This window comes from Oxyura jamaicensis, chromosome 2, assembly GCF_011077185.1.
Source record: "Oxyura jamaicensis isolate SHBP4307 breed ruddy duck chromosome 2, BPBGC_Ojam_1.0, whole genome shotgun sequence".
Taxonomy (NCBI): Eukaryota; Metazoa; Chordata; class Aves; order Anseriformes; family Anatidae; genus Oxyura; species Oxyura jamaicensis.
In genome coordinates, this window is record NC_048894.1 from 94,074,048 (window position 1) to 94,095,808 (window position 21,761).

Below are 21,761 nucleotides of genomic sequence, written 5' to 3' on the forward strand. Positions count from 1 at the left end.
TGCAGAATACATCTATTCCTTACCTGTTTTCAAAGGCAGATTACATTTTTACACAATTGCAGCTGACACACTTCACCAATGCAGTCCTCTTCTTTTTCCTTCCACCTTTATTCTTTGCTATATTTTCCTTCAGTAAAGTCTCCACAAAGGTACAGCATCATACCTTTCACCCTATATTCCTCTAAACTCCAAACCATAACAGACTGTTTCTACTTCGGAAAAATGTCTCCCTTCCTAGCTAATTCATTTGACAGTTACTTTGCACATGTATTTTTAAAAAGGTTTAAATTCTGAAAGTTATGGTGACATTTCTAATGTAAATAAACCCAAAGAAACAAGAAAGACGAACCAGCTGGCTGCTACCTGGTACAGCTCAGCTGCTCTGCTGGCTGCTCTTGGCACCTTGGAGCCATCCCTCAGGTGGCTGGATCAATGAAGCCATCTCAGAATCAGCTGCCAAACCTGAGGCAAGCTGAGAGACAGCAGAGACATCACTCCTTTCACTGCTGCTGTTGCCTCTGTTTGTCACGATGCCCACTTCTATCCCTGTTTTTGCCAAACTCCACTAAAACCAGTACAGCGAGAAGGAGAAAGGCAGAATTTTTAGATGCGTAGAGAATTAATTATTTGAAATCACTCCTCTGCATTGGAGCTGCAAGATCTGGATTTTTCCTGCATTAAGTACCCCCTGACTCACAATGACTTAAACCAGTGGTCACGTAATGGATTGGTGAGATTTCAGACAGACAAAAATAGTATCAGAGGTTTCTGATTACTTATATTTTAATTGCTCAATTAAAAAAATGTATTTATTAAGCAAAAAAAAAATATATATGGTACTAATCCTTTCAAACATAGAAGTTAAAAAAAATATATATTTTGAAGATCTGCTAGTGTTACTGTTCAGAAAACCCAGACAATATCAGTTAAATGGTTTTATTCTCAAAACAACAGATCAACAATATAAAATACTTTAATACTATTTATGTTTAAATATCGGTGACAGATTATGAGTTCCTTAAATAAAGTGCTATTTTTACAAATAGGTATTTTGTGTTTACTTTTACTGCTGTTCTAACCTCTTAATATTGAGTAGATAAAGTGTATTTTAGTTACTGAAGAATGCAGCATTGCTTTTCCTTCAGATTCCTTCTAATGCAACCACTGTATTTTTTACTTGGACTCTTGTCTGTATTCAGCCAACAGAGGCATATTCAGCTATATATTTCTCCACGTAGAAGCTCTCATAATTTTCATTCCTTCTTCCATGCTTCCGTTCTTAATGACTGTGCCCACATAGGCTTCCTATGGGTTCTTCAGCTATAGGCACTAAAAAGTAAGGTGAAAACAAGAATCTTATATGGCCATTCATTCTTCCTGCTTTTCTTTGTTCTTCTCAAATCCAAACCACTGAAGCCTTGAACAATGCAACTCATAAGTTGAACTACAAAAGCAATCTTTTCATTACTTTCTTTGATGCTTTGTGGCATTGGAATTATAATCGACATTACTTCAGAAAGTTCTGTGCAGGTGTAGTTAGGACTAATGTTTTCATTTGTACACTTGGATTGACTCAGCCAGATCCCAGACTTCACCATAAGAATAAAATCCTTTTTTTTTTTTTTTTTCCAGTAGCTACCTCTTAGGAGCAACAGCTTCTTGTGGTTTTACAGAGCAGCCAGGTGCTGTAAAAGAAAAAAAAAAATCTGATAACCTACAGGCAGCAAGACTCACAGCTTTACTCGAAGAAGACAAATTCCACAATCACCACAAACAGGTTTGTATTTCCTGATCTCGTTGTTACACCAGACTCCAAAAACTTGACCCTGTAAATTTACTTTACTCATCTTAAGCCCTCTCTTGTATGGAGAACATATGAAAAGTCAAAGCCAGGGGCGAAAAGGTCATCTGCTGCCACGAACCTTTCCACTATCTCTCTTTTCTCAGTGTGCACCTTTCCATTTGCAAATCTATACTGGTTTTGCTCTAATTTTTACTTCTTACTCTGCAATCTGTCTAACTCTCTCCTCTGGATAATTTTTATTTGATATTTTTGACTCTGAATTCAGAAGTGGAAAGCAAATACACAAATCATTCCCCACTCTCTTCTACTTTATTCTGTCACATCTTTTTAAATACCTCTATCTGCAGATATGTACATGTAAATATGTATCAATATGTAACAAAATATTAGAAGATGGAAGATCAGAATTACTGCAAAAAATAACATTAATCACAGATTGAATGGCATCATATTAATTGTTCATAGTTTTTCTTCATCTAACCTGTATCTGCAGAACATTCAACTTATTCTTCAGATTCCTAAATCCTCCCTTTGTTCAGCGCCACTGCCCAATGTCAGGGTATTCCCTTTTCTTTCTGCCTGCTATGAGAACAGCATTACATTTAGGTGAGGGAGGGCAGCTGGAAATCTACAGCAAGTGCTGAGGCAGTGCCCCAGATCTTAACAGCTAATGGGTCCAGTAGCCACTGCATTACTTACAGGTAGAGCAGTCATTTGTCTTACGCAGTTCAGGCAAGGATTTAAAAGGAGCTCTCACAGCCCGGACATGCAGCCTAACCTAGTATCATTTGCAGCAGCCAAGGAGGAAGTGGTCTCAATATCCTTCTGACAGAAAACAAATATATGTCAAAGCCTATTGTTTTCTGCAAGCAGAATCATCTCACTGCAGGCCCCAGGGGTGACACAGAACCTGACATACAAAGTAATCTCTCTTCCCACGGTGAACTGTACTGTAATTGAAGTAGCTCAGCTGCCAAAACCCAACACACAGTTGACAACTTTTCTACTAGTTCTTGTAGCGAATATCATAGAGAGTTCAGAACCAATGACCTCAGAAGGAGCTGCTCAACCAAAAGGTAGCTGAGGATTCAACAAACTAGCAATTGAGTTTGAACTGCCAAAAAAACATTGAGAAGAAACTTCAGTATCTTCTCTAAATAAGCCTGTTGTGTGAAATTAGTTACGTGATAAAGCCTTTATTTCTGATGGTATTGCTTTTACTACTTCTGCTTATTGTTTTTTTTTTTTCCTTCTTTCTTAGAAGTGTAAATTTAAGTAATTACTGTTCTTCTCTTTTCCATCCTAGAAATGTTCACATAGATTTTTTTCTTTTTCTGCAGCTGGACATCCTGAAGCAGGTTTGATGAGATCCTAACCCAGTGGCAGCAGTAGAGGTGCTGAGCCCAGGCTTTGGGAATGGGTGTTTTCTGGGCAACTGAGGCTAACTGGCAAACCGAAGCTGCTGATGTGGGAAGGGTGGGGAAGTTGTAGACAGTCATGAGCTTGGTGATGGTAGTCAGTCTGCAGACTTCCCAGAATTATAAGCTACATTCCTAGAAAGTGAGAAATTAGTTTCTTTTTCATTTCTGATGGATACGTTCAAATCTCATTTCATTATCTTCTTTACATCCCTAAAGGCTGGAAACTTCATAAAGGCAAAGCTATACTTGCAGCCAATTCATTTTAGGTACTGAGCTTTTAAAATTACTCAACATATTGAGCAAATCACAGTGAAAGGTATGAAACAGTGACACTGACACAGTTGGAAGAGCAAGATATTACTATTATCTACATCTAGTTTTCTGAAAGGGAGAATCATCAGGTGGGTTTCTTGCTTATGGTGTTCAGACACAAAGTGTCCAGAAAGGTTCCTAGGAAGAGTTCTAGAGAAACCGGTGGTTGTGGGCCACGCAAAAAGCAAAACAATTTCACATATTTTTCAAACACATCAGACAAGGCAGCCTGTTACATATGTCACAATGCCATCCAATGATTAGAGTGTAATAAGAGCTAGGAAATTAAGTTCACATCAGAAAAGCTAAATGTATACACCATGGAAAAGCTTGGTACGGTTTCCATTTCAGAAGCCTTATGTAGGACTCACTCCAAGGTATCTTAACCTGAAGTATTGGTAAAAAAAAAAAAAAAAAAAAAAAAAGGTTACAAAACAAAAACACAAAGCAAATAGTAACAAATCTCCAAGCCAAAAGTTCTAGAGGAACTCAATGGCTAAGCAGCTGAACTGCTGAGTACCAAGTGTAGGTTCTTGTTTAAATTGCCAGGTAACTGAGAATTGATGAGAAGTGATGCTCATCTTTCTAAGGGAATCCAGAGAGACATCGACTACAGACGTGACAGTAGTAAGAGGCAGACTAGTATGAACTACGACAAAGAACTGAAATAGTGAACATTTGAAACTTTGTGGAAAAGAATTTCCTCATCAACCTAATGGAATTCTTTGAAGGTACCAACAATCTTGTAGACAAAAGAGATCTACTTGATGCATGGATTTTTAAGGCATTTTACAAGGTCCAAGGTTGGTTCTTAAGACATTGAAGAAGCCACAGAATAAAAACCTATCTTGTGTGGATAACTAACAGGTTAGAAGGCAGAGAATAGAAGGTGGGAGTAAATAACAATTTTCCATAGTGGAAAGATTCACCAGTAGCGTTTGTCAGAGATCTGCATGAGGACTCGGGATATTCAACATACAAATTGGAAAAGGGCATGTAGATTCAAGCAACAAATTTTCTGAAGTTATCCATGTAAATAAAAACAAAGGCAAACAGAAAACTGGCAAAAGGACTTCATGACACATCAGTGACCAGACAGCATAATATGGCAGACAAAACTTGATGAAGATAAAAATGAACTAATATGAAGCAGGGCATATTATATAAAATGTTAAGCTCTGAGTTCACACTCAGTAGATGATCTGGGTTGTAACACACAGTTCCAATAAGGATCGATTCAGTCTTCTATTGTAGCCAGAAGAGCCAAGTACTAGAAATAACTAGGAAAGGGCAAGAGAACTGAAAACTGAGAACAGCTGAAAAACAATGACTGTATCATGTGTAAATTAATGGCATGCCTACGTCTTGAATATTTTATGGTATCTTCAAGTCTGAAAGGATATAGTAGAAAATGAAATGAACCGAGGATAGAACTATAGCAAAGGGAATGCTTAAACAGCCTATAAGAAAAAAAAAATCATGACTGAAGAATAATGTCAGATATCTGTAAAACCATCAGTGGCATGGAGGCAGTGAAGAGGAAAAAAGCTGTCCACTGTATCTTCTGATCCAGTAGGATGAAACAAAAGACACGGCGAGTTCAAAACAAATGAAAGCAAGCAGCTCTCACACAAATGTCAAATAAGACCAGATGAAATAGCCAAACACAACTGTATGAATCTTGGACCTGATTCAGTACAGCTGCTCATATGTTCTAAACTATTACACATTCCTGGAAATCACTTCAAGTTCCAGAAATTGCATACGGGTCCCATTGCTACTTTTTACAATAAAAAGCAGCTTACCTGGTGCAGAAACTTTTATCTACATGCTCTTTTCCTCCTCCTCCTCCTTTGTTAGTGCTTCTGTTGCTGTTTCTCAGCCAAATCTACTTCATGAAGTTCTCACACACAAAAACCCACAAGCTAGATCTCTGATGAAACTCCTTGCAGCATCTTGTCTACTGGTCAGCAGGAGCAAGTGTTGCCTCAGTTCATACAAAAGGATGTTCTAACCAACACTGTGCCACCATTACTGTTTTCTGCTGTCTTCAGGACACCAACAAGTTGCTTGGAGACACTTTACATCTGTGTGTTTCTTCAGCTCTTGAGTAATTCCATTTTACTGCATCATGTTACCAAATCCCAAAAAATCAGCTTCTGCTCACCCAGCAGTACCTGCAGAAGAGGCTCTTCAAGTCTGGGATGTTACCAAGAAACATCCACAAGTTCCCACACAATGACGACTGCTCTGAGAATGGGAAATAAGCTGCACTGCACGTACAGTGACACCTGACCGTGGCTTTCAGCCAAGCAGACTACACAGAACACAGAAAGTAGCCTAACTACCCCAGCAATGCCTGGTTTTCACCAAGACAGCAGTGAGACCTACAGTTTGCACCTGCTTTCACAGATCTAGTGACATTCAGCTGATTGCGATTGGAACAACTGGGACTCACACTCACTATTTAGTCCTGCTCAAGCATACAATAGCTCAAATGTTACTTAGCATAACCACTAAATGAGTGGAGCAATTTTGTGAGTGGATACAAACAGCAAAATAAGCAGCTGAAGGAGAGTAAGAAGTACCTAAGAAGGTAAATTTCTGGAGGCCATTCAATGGTTTTCTTGTTCCTCCCCAAACACAGATCCAGAAATGCTGGTAGGAATATGTTTTGCCTTATTGATCTTGAGTAACAGATGTAGATCTATCTGTCTTTCACTTAGGTGGTTAGTAGGGCAGAGGTTTAAAGCTTTTATATCTAGGTGTGGCTGTACTAAATGTATTCATTTGTTGTGGGTCAGGAACACCTTTCTACACATTTTGATAATAGATCTACATTTTGATTATGGATACTACATTTTAAAATGCAGTTTCTTCTTCAATGGTGACTAGCAATTAACATTGATGGTTGGAATAGAAGCATTCCAAACAAAGCAACTATAGACTACCATATAAAAATACTATATGTAAAAAATAAATGCATATACACATAAATACATAATTAAATAGCCATTTAAGCCAATATACTAAGTTGCAAACCTCAATTATATTGAATCTACCTGATCACACCAAGGAAAATTGTCTTATGTGAACAGTATGCAAAGGCAAACTACGTATCATACAGAAACTCACCTCCCACTGCTGCCCTTCATCATATACTACAGTTTGCTACACTTATATCCATTTTCTGTGTTCAGGAATAATAAATGTATAAGAAAAATCTTGTTCTCCTTTCAGATAATGTTGATGTGTGCATAAAATCTTCCAGATACTTCTTTACCTTGAAATCTTCTCTACAGTCTCAGCAAAAGACACAGACATGTATCAATCATTAACCCAGAAAGTGGTTCCCTAGCCTGTTTGTCACATTCTGTCCTCTAGCTAGGATTAATTAGAAGCACTCATATATTGTTCAATTAATGCCAGGTGCTACTTACTTTGGGAATGACCAGGAGGTCGTGTGTTACTAACACTACTCTCAAAGGAAGAGTGGAAGTTATGTATAGTTTCTTGTAAAATCTGTCTCTCTCGTCCCTGTGAAAGAAAAATAAATTAAAATGAAGTATTTCTGTTTTACAAATTAATTTATCATGAGTTCATATAAAGATATGAAAATACGTGTTTCTATGCCTAGGGAGTTGCAGTGCACTACTAGGAATAATAACAAATCCTTACCTCCCAGATAGATAGAAAGCCTTGTAGTCATCTTTTCCTGAAACTGCCAGACAGCAGTAGAAGCCTTGTCAGGATGTTCTCCATGGCTATATAGCACGGAACATCACCCACCTCCCCAGGTTTTTAGTCTAGTCACCTGCTGCTTTTGATTTTAACTTGGGGGAATTATCTTTTTTTTTTTTTTTTTTTTTTAATCGGAGTTTCCAGTATCAGAGAGAGAAAATGAATCTTGAAACATAAAGAGCAGCTGAGCAGTGTCACCGGGTCTAATTAAAGAGATGCTCCAGTCCATAATGTCTCTCTGATGCAAATACTGCTTATCCTGCACCATTCCTAGACCACTAGTAACTGTGAATATAAAATTAAATGGCATCGAAAATGTAAGGAATGAGAGAAGTGCTATCTATCTAGTCACAAATAAAAATCAAAAAAGGAGACTCTTTTTCAGTGACTCTTTTTAGTGTCACTGAAATCAGCATTCACTAACTGTAACAGGACCAATTCTTTTTTTAGATTTAGCTTTTCATATGAGTGTCAATACTCTGTGAAAGAACTGTATAGTTACTGAACTAGGAAAGAGTTAATGAAAGACCAGGGAGTTCCACAAAGCAAAGTACTTTCAACTAAGCAAATACAAATGTTTAGAAAACATTTGTTTAGCTTTTCTATCTAATATCTACAACTGAGTTTTCAAATATATGTTGAATTAACAATACAAACAAACCTGGAATTAGTTTACTAAGAACAGTACTTCAAAACGTACCTTTCCTGCATTCAGTTCAGAAATAGCTGCCAGAATTTGCTGCCTTGATCCATCAGTTTTAATACCCAGCTCTTTCAGATCGCCATCAGTGAGAGTAAGGAAGGCTTCCATATCCACCTGCATATGAAGAAGCAATAGTATTTACCTAAGCATAGATTCATTATTGAAGGACAGATTTTTTTTAGTTGTATAAACTCACTGGAAACATTGTGGAACAAAAATGTTTAATGAATTACCAGCACCAAATGGTACTCACTTTTCCACTGTGCTCTTAGGTTTTAAATCTGCTGTTAATAATTCAGCTAATTACAATAATATGATAACAAATTTTAAATATTCCTAGATTTTATTGTTTTTAGAAAAGCACATTCAATACAAAATATAGCAAAATATAGTCTCCAGAAAAAAAAAAAATGCTCTCCTCACTGTAGCAGTCAGTTGGATATGACAACAGTTTTTCTCTCTCCTTTTTAAAAGCATTTTTCGATTTTCAGAATCTTATGTGTACTTTTCCACTGTCTCCTGAGGAAAACTTAGGGTTTGTTCATATATCAGTTTATACTATATTGAAACATCCATAAAGCTGTGATAAAAATAAACATCTAAAACTTCATATTGATACGAACTTCACACACGTAAGCATTTCTACAAAATGCTTCCTTCCCTAAAACTCAAGGGAAGAGTAATAAGCCCAGTGCATTGTGACGCAGCTAAAGAATTTGTTATATGGTGCTGAATCCTGAACTCCATAGCAGTGGCAATCTATTACATGTCTATTTACTGCCCTCTGCCTTCAAACAACCAAACATACAGGTACTACTCATATCTGATAATGTCTTAAACACTGTAATGAATTATTTTTGCTTATTTTCAGTAATGTGTCTTTTAATTCCATCCTTCAGGCAAGTCACTGTCACGGGTCTCATCTGCAATGATGCTTAGGTTTCCCAAAAATCTCCTGCTTATTCACAGCAGATAAGAGAAAGCAGCCATCTCAGTGACTCGCACCCTGCTGCTCTCCATCTGCAAGGGAGGTTCCAGCTGTGATTCCAGGAATGATACAGTGTGTCCTATAAACTCTTTATGCCCCTTGGATACGGACAGAAAGAGACAAATCAGGATGTAAAAACAGAAGGGGAAAAAAAAATCTGAAGCATCTATCTATAACAAAATTGTAGATTCACTCTAAAAAAAAAACACTGATACTTGCAGTTTCCCGGAGAACTCCAGAAATACCACTTGGTCCATGTTTCAAGGTCATTCAGCCAAAAATTGTTGTACAACTTCGAAGTTGATAATTTGGATCACAATTCTAATGCAATGTGTGTTGCACCATACTTTTCTAAAACAGTAGTTGTTTTTTTTTTTTAATTACCTCTTGTTCCTCAAAAATAGGTTGATATTTCTCAAGTGACAATTTTTTAAGGATGCCAGTCAGCTCGTCTGCAAAAATAAAACAAAACAAGGGTCAGAAAAGATCAATTTTAGTGATCTCTAAGGAGATCACTAACTGCTAAAGATATAAAGATATTAAATGATATATTTCACGCAATGACATGATAGCAAAAACCCAATCACATTTACTCTGCATCAGAAATAAAAATATTGTTGTGTTCTCACCTACTTCAATATTCTGTAGTTCTATCTAATTGCACCTTGCTAGGATAAAATTCTTTTTTGCATCTTTCTTTCTTCCTCATGAAAAGGATCTTAAATAAATGTACCTCTGAGGGAAACTTACGCACTTTCATGTCTAAAATGCATGTGCTTGGCCCCAGATGGCTGACCCAGATCATGCAGTCTATACAGCAAAACTCCTCAAGCAGACACTGAACTGAACTGAACGAGGTATTTCTGTATCATGATCCAGGAAGGCAATATATAATGCAAGCAACTACCCAGTCACTCATTCAAAACCCTGATATAACACTGATATATCTGAACCTTTTCTCCTCAAGTACCTGGCATCCAGTATTAAACACAGATAGCTTTAGACCAGCTAAGATGAAGCTTGGGCAGAATGTAAGTTCCATAAGCTTACTTTCCCAGGATAACGGCACTGGATATTGGGTTTCCTCTCAAAGCCCAAGGAAATTAGAAGTTGGAGAACCTCATAGCAACTCTTAACACACATTTAAAATGTCGTTAGCCAGTCAAAAGACAACTGCAGTTTTAGAACAACCCACTATTAACTCTCTTAATTACACAGTACCTCCCTCAATTCAGGATTCTGTTTATTTTTATCACTTTGCTGTCACAAGTGACTAATGTTTTCCCCCCTCACCTTCGACAGTATCACCAGTGATCAACTGAACAAGAGAATCAAAGTCAAAATGAAGAACATGAATTAAAACATTATAGCACAAAATGATATTAAATATACTCTATATAAACTCACTTTTATTGCAAAGATAATCACCATTCCACTCCCAATTTTGCTTTTGTTTATTTCACTTCTTTGACTTTTGACTGGCCTATTTCTTTCTCCACCAGTAGAAACACAAAAGAGAATTCACTCTAAGCTTCTCAAAAGACATCAGGTATCTGGAGATGAACACATTTTTCTGTTCAGCATTCTGGAAGCCTCCTTGTTCACACAGAAAAGCCCACAGAAAACTGAAGTGATAACTCTAGCTGAGTCTTATTTTTGCTAGAGTTTGGCTTTTTACCTCAAGGCCAATTTATTTGGTATGCTTAACATGATTTGTAAGGGTTGACATGGTTTCAGGCTAAAAGCATTAGCACCCTAACTGAGGTTAGTCCATGGGAAAAGATAGCCAGCTGTAAAAACGCAGTGAGAGAACTTCACACAGCTTGATGAAAAATACCATCTTAAAGGAACAAAATAATATATCTGAGGGCTTCTAATCTAACTTTTATTAACTTTTTTTCTACTTAGGTTGGCTACACTTCTCATTTTTCAGCACACTAGTGTGCTTAAATTTTAGGCTGGAAGAATACTGGAAGAAACTTCAGGATCCTCAAAATCTAGAGTCTTGCTGTCATAAACAGTGTCATACATTGGCCAGCCACTTTCTTCTCTTCTGGGAGCAACTGGAAGCAGCCTTTTTACTGAAACAATCATGGTGTCTGCCCAACGCAAATACTGGGCTGAGGCTGAAGCCCTGATGGGGAGGCCACAACCTCCCCAGGCAGATGCTTACATCCAAATAGATCTCTAGGGGAGTGGAAGAGCTGCCTCAGTTGCAGGGACCATTCAGTAAATAAGGAATTGGCTTGAAGGTCGCACCCAGAGAGTGGTGGTCAACAGCTCTATGTCCAAATGGAGGCCGGTGATGAGTGGTGTACCTCAGGGGTCTGTCCTGGGACTGATGCTGTTTAGTATCTTTCTCATCAACAGACAGTGGGATCGGGTACACCCTCATTAAGGTTGCAGATGAGTGGTGCAGTCGATACAACAGAAGGGATGCCATCCAAAGGGACCTGGACAAACTTCAGAAGACGGTCTTTGTGAAGCTCATGAGGGTCAACAAGGCCAAGTGCAGGGTGCTGCACCTGGGTTGGGGCAATCCCAGACGTGAGCACAGACTGGGAGAACTCACTGAGAGCAGCCCTGCAGATAAAGACTTGGGGGTTCTGGTGGATGAAAAGCTTGACATGAGCCAGCTGTGAGTGCTTGCAGTCCAGAAGGCCAACTCTTGGAACTAGGGGGTTGGAAATAGCTAATCTTTAAGGTCCCTTCCAACCCAAACAACTCAAAGAGTCTTTGATAAACAACTGTAATTCTAATTCTTTTTACAAACTTACACAACATTTTCAACTGTAGCCCTTTCAGGATTTCTTTTTTTTTCTTTCCCTCTTCCTGTATTATAAACTAAGTTTGAACAACCCCAGAATCCTCTTAATTTTTTATATCCTGCACTGCATGTTTCACTTGTGCTTTTTCACTAAATCTTTGTTTTACTAATACTATACCCGTACCCTAGTCTCCTTACCTACAGCTTTATAAAGGTTCTGGGAGCTTTGCTACATTACTATTTAACAACTGTTTAGTACTGGTCTATAGGATTAGGGTAAGATTACCTTTCTCCAAGTTTTCACAGCCTCCTTTTACTCTCACATGGTTTCTTCTTTCATGATTCTCTACATCACTGGTTCTCAGAATAGGGAAAAGCTGTTGATGGTCCACCAACTGATTGCCTAAAAAGAAACCATGCACACTTCTGAACCATGCTGCCTACTGGTCCTTCTCAGTGATAATCAGAGAAAATGAATTGGAAAATTAATTTAAATTTTCTTGAAATAAAAAGAAATTTAACATTGCATAACTTACTCTTCTGATTACTACTGGGCCTCCGACTTGCTGCTCCTGAGTAAACTCACAGTAAGAGATGCCCTTGAATTAAAGGACCACTCAAGTATGAAAGCTCACAAGCACAATGAACCCCAAACTACTTAGGCTCCTGACAACCTATACTTCTGCTACAGAGGAAACTCACTGTATCATGGCACTAGCAGTGTAGTCATAAAGCCCTGCTTCTCAAGGGGAGAGTGTAACAGCTGATAGCTTGGAGAATTCCCCTTCTTATCCAAGAACCAGTTCTCTTCCCTTTATATATTTCTAAATTGACAACTCTTACGTTATCAAGCCATCATTATAAAATGGCACTAAAATGTGAAAGGATTTTCTCCAGCAGTCAGTACAACATGTTACAGCTAAGCCATGATAAGAGGACAGAAAGTGGGTCAAATACCACCTCCTTTTAGTGTCAACTACAGGGAAGTACAGTGCCAGTACAAAGTTAAAATAAAAATCAATCCTGACACTTGCAAAAACAAACAAAACCCACCAAAAATATGAAAAGTGTCTCTTGCAGAAACTAGATAAAAGGTACACACATCTCTTATTTAAAAGATTATTTTTCTCACTTTTTTGAAATGTTTACAGGGGAAAAAATAACAAAACATGAAGTAATTGATATTCTGTTTCCAATATGGTACAACAACTTTTTAAAATAAATGTAATTTATATCTAAAATTTCAAATTAAAAGGCACTAATGTCACTGTAAAAGCAGTAACCTAATAAAAATAATGTAAAAATAAGGCTATTTTTTGCAATTAAAAAAAAAAAAAAGCAATACAGATCTTAAAAGCAGATGCATGTACCTATGAATTGTTATGAAACAAAATTGTATTTCTGTAATGATGTGCTTTACTGAATTTACTAAAATATTTTCACTTCAAATTTAGAGAACGTACATTTTTTACCCTTAGTAAAGACTGGAAAAATCAGGATTTAAGCCACAAAGAGGGAGAGGGGAGAGAAAGGATGTGCTATAAGAGTGGCCTACCTACATGCTCTGTGCTAGCTTTGAGATGGAAATTATCTCCCTCTAAATGGCAGAGATCACAGCTTTTGGAAGATAAACAGACACAGCTACTGCTGGAATGCCAGTCCCAAACACTAAAGTATTTTTTCTAGAAAGAAAACAACTCTCACTCTCATGTTGATAAACAATAGTACAGCACAATTACAGTTTTAAACACTATGTGCTCTTGATAAATGAATCTCTGTAATTACAGAGACCTACTCACCATCTTCTGTAATAGTACCACTGCTGGAACCATTGCTCTTGGCCTGTCTGTGAGAAGAAGAGAGAGAGGACTCCATGTTGTGAACCTTAGGAGATGGAGAGGGTGATGGGGAAGGCGTGAGAGTTGGTGATGTGCTTTTAGATGTAGATGAAGTCCCAGATGGAGGTCTTTTGTTCATCTCCAGTTTTTGCTATAGTTAATGGTACAATAATTTCATGAATAAATAAATAAATAAAACAGGAAAAAAGGTGTTTATCTATACCTGATGCTTCAATATTATTTACAATTCATAGCTTCGTATTATTTCTGCAGAGCACTTATTCACAACTAGAAGTATTTCCTTGTTTCATATTGAAAGAATTGGAGTAATACTGACATATCCCAGGTGAGAGCCAGTCCCTCAAACTCATTAAGGCAAACACATGTATTAAGGCTGTGATTTTGGAATAAGAAAATTATTTTTCATAAGCAATTCTGCATATAAGCATTACAACTACTCTGTATAAAAGCTGAAGTTATTTTGACTCAGGTCAACAGAACAGAGGTCTTTTTCATTGAGAAATTTAATCAAATAAACAAAGCCTCAAATAAAGCTTCTCAAAGTATATCAGATTGTATTTTAAAGTAACACTTCATGCTAGATTAACAGAAAAAAGTAGCAAGCATAAACCAAGTTTTAGGTGCACTTAAACTCCTTGCTTCACTGGAATGAAAGTTTCCAGTCAATACTTAAACTTGATATTACCTAACATATGCTAAATGATTCCAAATTTATTAATATTTTACAGATAATTAATGTGTAGGCATGGAAAATGGGAAAATAAATGAATTACAAATGAGGAGTAAAAAAAAAAAAATGTAGGTATATCAGTCTTTTCAAAAAACAGTTAATGTAACTCACATCCTAAATTACTAGATCTACATTTCAATGTTTGCACTATGGGACCTAAAGAGAAGTCTACATGATTTTCTCCTAGATTCCTGAATTCAGAGTTTAATTTAAAATACTTGTGACAATAGGATGCTACAAGAAAGACATAAGAAAAACACTGAGGTAGGTAACAAGGCAAAAAGGAGAGTCTGTGACTCCTGGCTCTCTAAGTTTTGCTGCTGTGCTGTGGCATAAAAGGAGCGTTTTTAGTTAATCAGCGAGATACAGGTTAAGAAGATAAAACTAACTTAAGCTGTTAGCATTCTTCCATTAATCTGTCCTACACCAGAATGCTCTATGCCCTGAGCCCTGCATTAGACTAGAAGCATGGTACAGATTTGGGAGGTTTCTGCAGAGCACTGCGAGCTCATTTCTATATTTTGTCCCTTGATACATTCCCAAATTTCTCTCTGTAGTCTATTATTTTACATTTGTGCTTTAAAATGTTCCTCTTTGTTTGTCACATTGTCTACATATATGTAAATTACATCACTCTGTAAATTGTTACTCAGCTTTTTGCTTCTTTTCTTTAGGTCTTGTACTGTCTTCCCTCATGGACAGCTTTTGCAAATGGTGTAATGTAACACCACAGCACTTTTCAAATCAGTTATTTCCAAGTTTAGATAGCACAGTCTTCATGGGAGGGCACAAGCATTTCCACAATGGATATGGGTGGTAAATTTTCACCACTTAAGCTGTTTATTACAACAACAAAGTAGCTTAGTTAAGCTCTTGCGGCCAGTGTGGATCCCTATGCAATCGCATACTGCCAACAGAAAAAACTCTTGTTTGTATATCATGTCAAGAGATGATTTTCTGGACATCTATACTGAGATCCACATTCATGACTTTTTTTTTTTTTTTAATCAGTGGGTAGACTGAACTTCATCTAGACACCCGAGCAAAGAGCACAGAAAGAATTGCTGCCTTTCCAACACACAGGCATCATTTCCATTTAAAATTTTTTTTCAACATTATGATGAACTGCCTACCCAGAAGATGATTTACAGGGCATCACTACTCTCTACTTCTCTATCCCTTAACATCTAACATCTTTCACTGTGAGTGGGAATAGTAATTAAACTTCTTACTGGCAGCATTGCTGTAATACAGGGCCCTAAGATCAACAGCTCAAAAATTATAGGCACAGGTATTATCTCTTAATAGGATAACTAGTTGCATCGGGGGAAAAAAAAAATGTAGTACCATTTTTTGGGCATACAAACATTCTGAAATTATTTCCAAGCTAAAACAAGCTGAGAGCAACTGCTGGGAGTATAATTAGAAATATATTGGTTGGACCACCCCTCAAAGGAAAAGTACATGGTACCTGTTAAGTAGAGGAGACTTTAAGGAGTGAAAAGGGTAATGAAGTGGCTTTGTCTACAGGAAAGAAAGAGACAGATCATTTATAACTTGGGGAGCAGTTATGTGGGTAGAAGGGAGGAAAGATTATACGAGTCCATAGTTTCTAGGGTCCAGCAGAGATTTTAACTCCCAATCCTGTATTTGAAAAGTGACTTGTAGTCTCTTCAGAATCAGGGCTGACAGATCAAAGTGACTGCTCACGGACGCTGTTCTGACACTGGCAGTTGCACACTTTTCTTTTTCTGACAGTTGTTTGCCAGAAATTTCACTTATTAAATCACTAAACTATTTTGTAACTTCATTTATCATCAAATTTAACTTATTAAACATACATTTTGCTGACTGTTGCCATTTAAGACATCACAAAATGTGATAGCAAATGTAATAATTTTGTATTATGGCCATTTTTGTTTCTTGAGGCACAACTCTAAGAAGAATCTCATGAACAAATGCAAAGAACACAAAACAAAATAAAGAGTTGTTTGGAGATTCCACAAGCAAAAAACAGAGAAATTTTGCTCTTGGTCACGTATACTACGATTTGCAGAATACCAGACTTTAGAATTAATACCCTGAGTCATGTGCTTTCTTTCTCTTGCTCTTTGAAATTTAAACTTTCCCTGCGTGAATCAACAGACAGATTTCACAATAGTGAAATCCACATCTGTTACGATGCTACTCCCTAACTTGTCTTTGTGAGGAGTGAAAATTTTTGATCTTTACCCTTTAAAATTTTGCATTATACAGCTGTTAGCTTCAAAGTACACAAAAAAAATAAAAATAAATGGGCAGGTCATGAGGGCAAAGCTATTTCAGGAAATTCACAGGAAATTCAGCACAGATAATATAGCCTGCATTTGTGAGCAAAACCTGGCTTTGGTAATGAAAACTTAATGCTCACACTGATTGAAAATAAAACCTCATGGATGAGTACATGAGGACAGATCCCAGTATATATAATCTCATGGTCTTCACTCAGGTTGTGCCTTTGGAGGGAAACTAGGTATACCATTTCAGAAGAAAGCTCAGGAATAACTAACATGTAAAATGCTGGACTCACTCAGGGTCATAGGAAGAAGTCATAAGAAACCAAAATAATAGTACACGTTTACCCTAAGATCAAGTATTACATTTATTGCTTTTAAAAGAGAGTGAAAATAATAATAAACCAAAATCATATTTTGTTATGTCTGACCTTTTGAGAATTTGTAATGAGAAGGAAGGTTTGTAGAGCTGAAAAGTTTTCACTACTGTAGCAGCTTATTCATTCATTTTAGGCTGTGCAATGTCATGCAGTTGTATTTATGAATCACCCATGACTGAGGCATGACCTATTAAAATAAATCAATTTAGAAGCAGAAAAAATTGTGTACCTTTACTACATGGCCATTGCCAACAGTTTGAGCACACTGCAAATCAGACAGGGTGGATGAAGGAGTTGGCTGGACTGGACTATTCTGTTGGCTGGGCTTCTGTTCAGGTAAGCCTGCTGCTTTTCTTCTCTGGGCTGCGATTTGAGACAAAACATTATCTGCACTGCCACCTAAGGAGAAAAAGAAACCAAACACAAAGTCAAGGAGACCATCATTTTTAAAAGTCTGTTAATTCTCAATTTAGCTTTCTTCACCACTCACTCCCTCTTCAAAACTGACTGCATTAAGTAAGAGACAGAACTGTAAGGTTCAGATCTGTTCAGCAACTGTCAGCAAAGGTGACAAAAATTAACCAGGAGCCAGCCTTGCCTATACACACACATACATAGTTGACTTTCATATTCTTGGATATATTTCATGAGTTGTTTCACCACATTTCTTTACAGAAACAATACAATGGCAGATACAATGCTTACCCCTTGCTTTTTAATTAAAAAGCAATTTTTAATTTAAACAAAAAGCAAGCAATGCATGTAAGTTCCGTGATATACATGTAGCAATGAGTAAGTATGTGCCTCAGTAAAATCAATAAGGTTTCTCTGAGACAGGGGTTAACGTGCAAGATATGAGGTTTTCTTCCCTTACATTGGTATCCAAAGTTCAGTCCTGTTCCAACAGCTTATAGAATTTTCAAATATGCAGCAGTACAAACCCTCAGAAGAGGTTTAATTTCTTTTACAGTCATGAGAAATACTTCCTTTTGTTTTGGTGAACCATGTGCAAGTGACTTTTGTATTAAAAACAAGAGAAGCGTGGTACCTGATCTGTTATGCAGTTCTCCTCCATGCCTGTTAATTCCTGCAATGTTATTGGATCCACCAGAAGAATGGGGAGAATGGTTGAAGTTGTTGGAATTGGAAGGAGATGCAGGCCTTCTTGCAAATGCTGGTAATTTGACTGGTCTTGTACCTTTGCTAACAGACACCTGGAAAATAAAAATAATTTTTATCTCTCATATTTGAGCAAAACAACAAAAAAACTTCAACTACTATTTTATATTTTGTAAGTTCAGAAACTTTACCTGAAAAATAATCTTATCTTACATTTACAAATACATTTATAAAAACATATATAATGTATTGAATATATGTAGTTATACACATGTATATAATATATAGAATATATATCTGCAATGAATGATATGATATAATAAAGGCATTAATTCTCCTTAACCTTTGGCCAATGTAAAATGTGCATGTGTGTGATGCACCTGAGAAACAGTGTGGGAAATAATATGATCAGTGGCAAAAAACATCACAGGTAAAACTTCTTTCATGCAGAATCCTTCTTTTGTTTGTTTCTCTTATCTTATAGAACAGACTTACTATATTTCTCTCCTTTCCCCTACACCCTGAGCAACACATTTATTTCCCTACAGAGGGATCCATGGCTAGTTCTCCTCTACTTGCCCTGCTCCTCACGTGCTCCTCACAGGACCCACCTATCCACTTACAATCATCTTACTACAGTCATTTACTACAGCCATCTTTTCCAGGATGATGAACCAAACTTTACCTTCCTGGGATCTATCACTTGCCTTCTCCACCACACTCCACCTAATTTTCCTCTACTGGTATTAAGCTAACTTTAAAATAAAATAGGAATACAGAAAAAATGTCTAAATGTCTACTAAAATGTCTTTATTGGCCCATTTCTAGAACTGACAAGAAATACAATTCCGGACTAGTAAAATAAACTCTTCTTTAACCTTAGATTTAAGAGTCCTAATTTAAGGAAGAAAGATCTTCTCTTTTTTCCTACTAACTATGAAATCAAAGGTTGTCAAGGTTGTTTCGCTTCCTGCAAACAAGGTATTTTCCTTTTATTTTGTGTTTTCACTACAAAAAAAAAAAATAACATCAGGCAAGCTCCTTCTATAAAAAATAGATTTTATTCGGACTTTCCCCCTTTTACATTATTTGTACTGAGTCTGTACCTCTTCAAGCCAATGTGATCACTAATTGCTACAGTTTTGTCACATACTAACCCTTTCAGCATATTTTGTCATTATATTTTCATATACAATATAGCTCACCAGTATTTCTTCTCTTCCCTTCAGGTCCTAAAAATTGAGAATCTTCTATTCTTTTCTTCTCCCCCATGCTGTCTTCAAAGGCAGAGCAGTTTCTGCCACACTAGAATGACTGCACCTACCTTGGCAACTAAAATGTGTAGGTGGTTTGTTTCCAACAAATTCATAATGGCTAGACATTATTCTGGTTTACAGCAAACAAGTAGTTTTATTTTATAGAGACCTTTCATTCTATTTATGTTCCTTCCACAGAGACATATATTCTTCTTAATCAAGAGATCTTAAGAGGACAAGACATTACTAGAGACAATGGGTTCAAAATCATTTCTAAACACGTAACTTGTGTGGCTCGCCAGCCAACATGCCTTGGACATAATATTTTTTCATATATTTCATTCACTTACTACATCAGAGTTCCCACTACTGTTAAAATCGTGCTTGATCACTCTCTGTGGCCAGGCAGTTCTCATCTGTTCAGCTTTGCCATCTTTGTTGATTCGTGTTCGGTCAGAATTCCAAAGCTCAAAACTTGAGGGTGGTAAGAAAGGGGGTATCACTGCTTTCAGTTTATCAGTGGGCAGTCTGGTAAATGGAGCACTACTTCTCAACTGAGAGAGGAAAAGAAAGAAAGGGAAAAAAGAAGTCTCTTCTTAGAAAGATATCTGGGAGCTAATGATGTAGTTTCAAATGTAAAAAAAAAAAAAAAAAAGATGGCGACAATTGCATTTTTAAACAAAATTAAATGAAAATGAGATACAAAAGTAGTATTTGTGAAGATGTACTACATACACATAATGACAGACACATCCAGTGTTTATATTGGCACCAGTGAGCAACCTTGTTCATGTGATACAACAAATGCAGTTCATTAAGTGACAGAAGTTGATCCTTTGTTCATTCATTTTAGCAGGAATGTTAACAAGTAGCTTCCAAAGAAATAACAAATAGGATGTTTGGTAAGGTTGTCTTCTCTGAATTCCTAGATAAGACACCTAGAAATAGTGAACAAATATTTGTTCCTGCTCTATGTGTATTCTCCGGAAAAAGAAGAGAAGAACAAAAATGATACTGGGTCCCTAGAGTTCTGTCAGTCAGTCATATCAAAATTTGCTCACTCTTCTTAAAAGAGCACATTAAAAAAAATCAACAGCCAAACTTAATGACATCTCCAGGGAGTAAACTGTGGAGGAACTTAATTCTCCAGTGTAACAAAAGTAGAAAGAGAATAACATAAGCGCACCTCCCAAACTAAGTATTTCATGGTTTCCTCCACGGTTTCTCATTTTCACATTGCGCTGTGCTCCATGTTTCCCTTATAGCATACTTCTTGTAAGCTGTTCAATCTACTTTACTAATTCACTGCTGTTCACATAAAGGTATAGACATCTCTTTAAAAAAGTTCTTGAAAACTTGAAGTGAAAAAAGTATCTACCAAGAGCTGCCATACTGTACTATTTGTAGTACTACAAACTACGGACGTACCACAGCTTGTCAGTTCATGTTTAGTGACTATCAACAACTGATAGCTCTCTTTTTAATAGTGACTTTGATAGCATTTTAAAAAACAAAACCAAAAAAATGTATGTAACTGCATGATCTTCTGAACTGGACTGAAGATGCCAAGAACACTGCAACTTACCATGGTTGTCAATAATTCATCATTCTTCCCTCCTTTTGCAGTGTTTACACCTGAAAAATACATAAATGAAGTGTTATTGTCTGCATGACCCTGCTTCATATTCTCAAGGATAGCTTTTGTTTTCAAACATCCAACAGCGGTATCCTCCGTAAGCACACACAAGCAAATTTTCCACTGCGACTTTTAGGTACCTAAATTAAAGTTAAGCTGATGATCTTATTTCACATCATAAATTGGAGGGGTTTTGCATAATTTCACTAGATGTGCTTTACAATTTGTTTTTTTCTTATCTTTTTTCTCAGGTTTATTTTTTAACATAAACTCGTTGTCACTATAAAAATTAGTTCATCAAGAATACTAATGAGTTTTGATTGAGCTGTTTCTCCTGTCAAATTTAATGGTGCTTGCTACAGAACAGTAACATTGCTACATTAGCATTTTCATGCTGAAATGATGTTGCAAGCGTTCAGCACAGATACATTATGTTATTTTTCAGATATATTAAACTAAACAAATACTAAATCAATAAATTAGAAATAGTATCATTTTGACTATCCCCATGAGAGTTCACTTCCCATCTGACAACTCTGGGTTTACCACTACCTTTGTTATTTGTGACCCAAGCTGTAGGAGCATCAGAGGTTCCGGGGGTGTCTGTATCACTCTGTGAAACTGCTTTTATGGTGGAATTTAATGCAGATTCAGGCTCATCAGGAAAAGGCCCAAACTGATTGGAAGAAAACCCGTGGCGCAAAGTCTGAGTCAGCTTCAGCTTGCGGAATCGATTGGACATCCTGCTCCACCAAGACTAGATTGAGAAGGA

General features: G+C 36.9%; 1 protein-coding gene across 2 annotated transcripts in view; it reads right to left on the reverse strand.

The window, feature by feature from the left end:
* Positions 1-920: 920 nt before the first annotated feature.
* Positions 921-21,761, reverse strand: part of ANKS6 (ankyrin repeat and sterile alpha motif domain containing 6) — a 43,943-nt gene continuing 23,102 nt past the window's right edge. The window contains exons 7-17 of one of the 2 annotated variants that reach the window (XM_035318468.1): positions 21,542-21,746; positions 20,939-20,988; positions 19,704-19,907; positions 18,027-18,192; positions 17,208-17,377; positions 13,536-13,725; positions 12,023-12,139; positions 9,354-9,421; positions 7,979-8,095; positions 6,978-7,074; positions 921-1,685 (exon numbers count right to left, since the gene is read on the reverse strand). In XM_035318468.1, coding sequence (XP_035174359.1) covers positions 1,636-1,685; positions 6,978-7,074; positions 7,979-8,095; positions 9,354-9,421; positions 12,023-12,139; positions 13,536-13,725; positions 17,208-17,377; positions 18,027-18,192; positions 19,704-19,907; positions 20,939-20,988; positions 21,542-21,746 — 1,434 coding nt within the window. In that variant the 3' untranslated portion in view covers positions 921-1,635. The remainder of the gene's footprint in view (positions 1,686-6,977; positions 7,075-7,978; positions 8,096-9,353; positions 9,422-12,022; positions 12,140-13,535; positions 13,726-17,207; positions 17,378-18,026; positions 18,193-19,703; positions 19,908-20,938; positions 20,989-21,541; positions 21,747-21,761) is intronic. The other variant, XM_035318469.1, reaches the window with a different exon arrangement.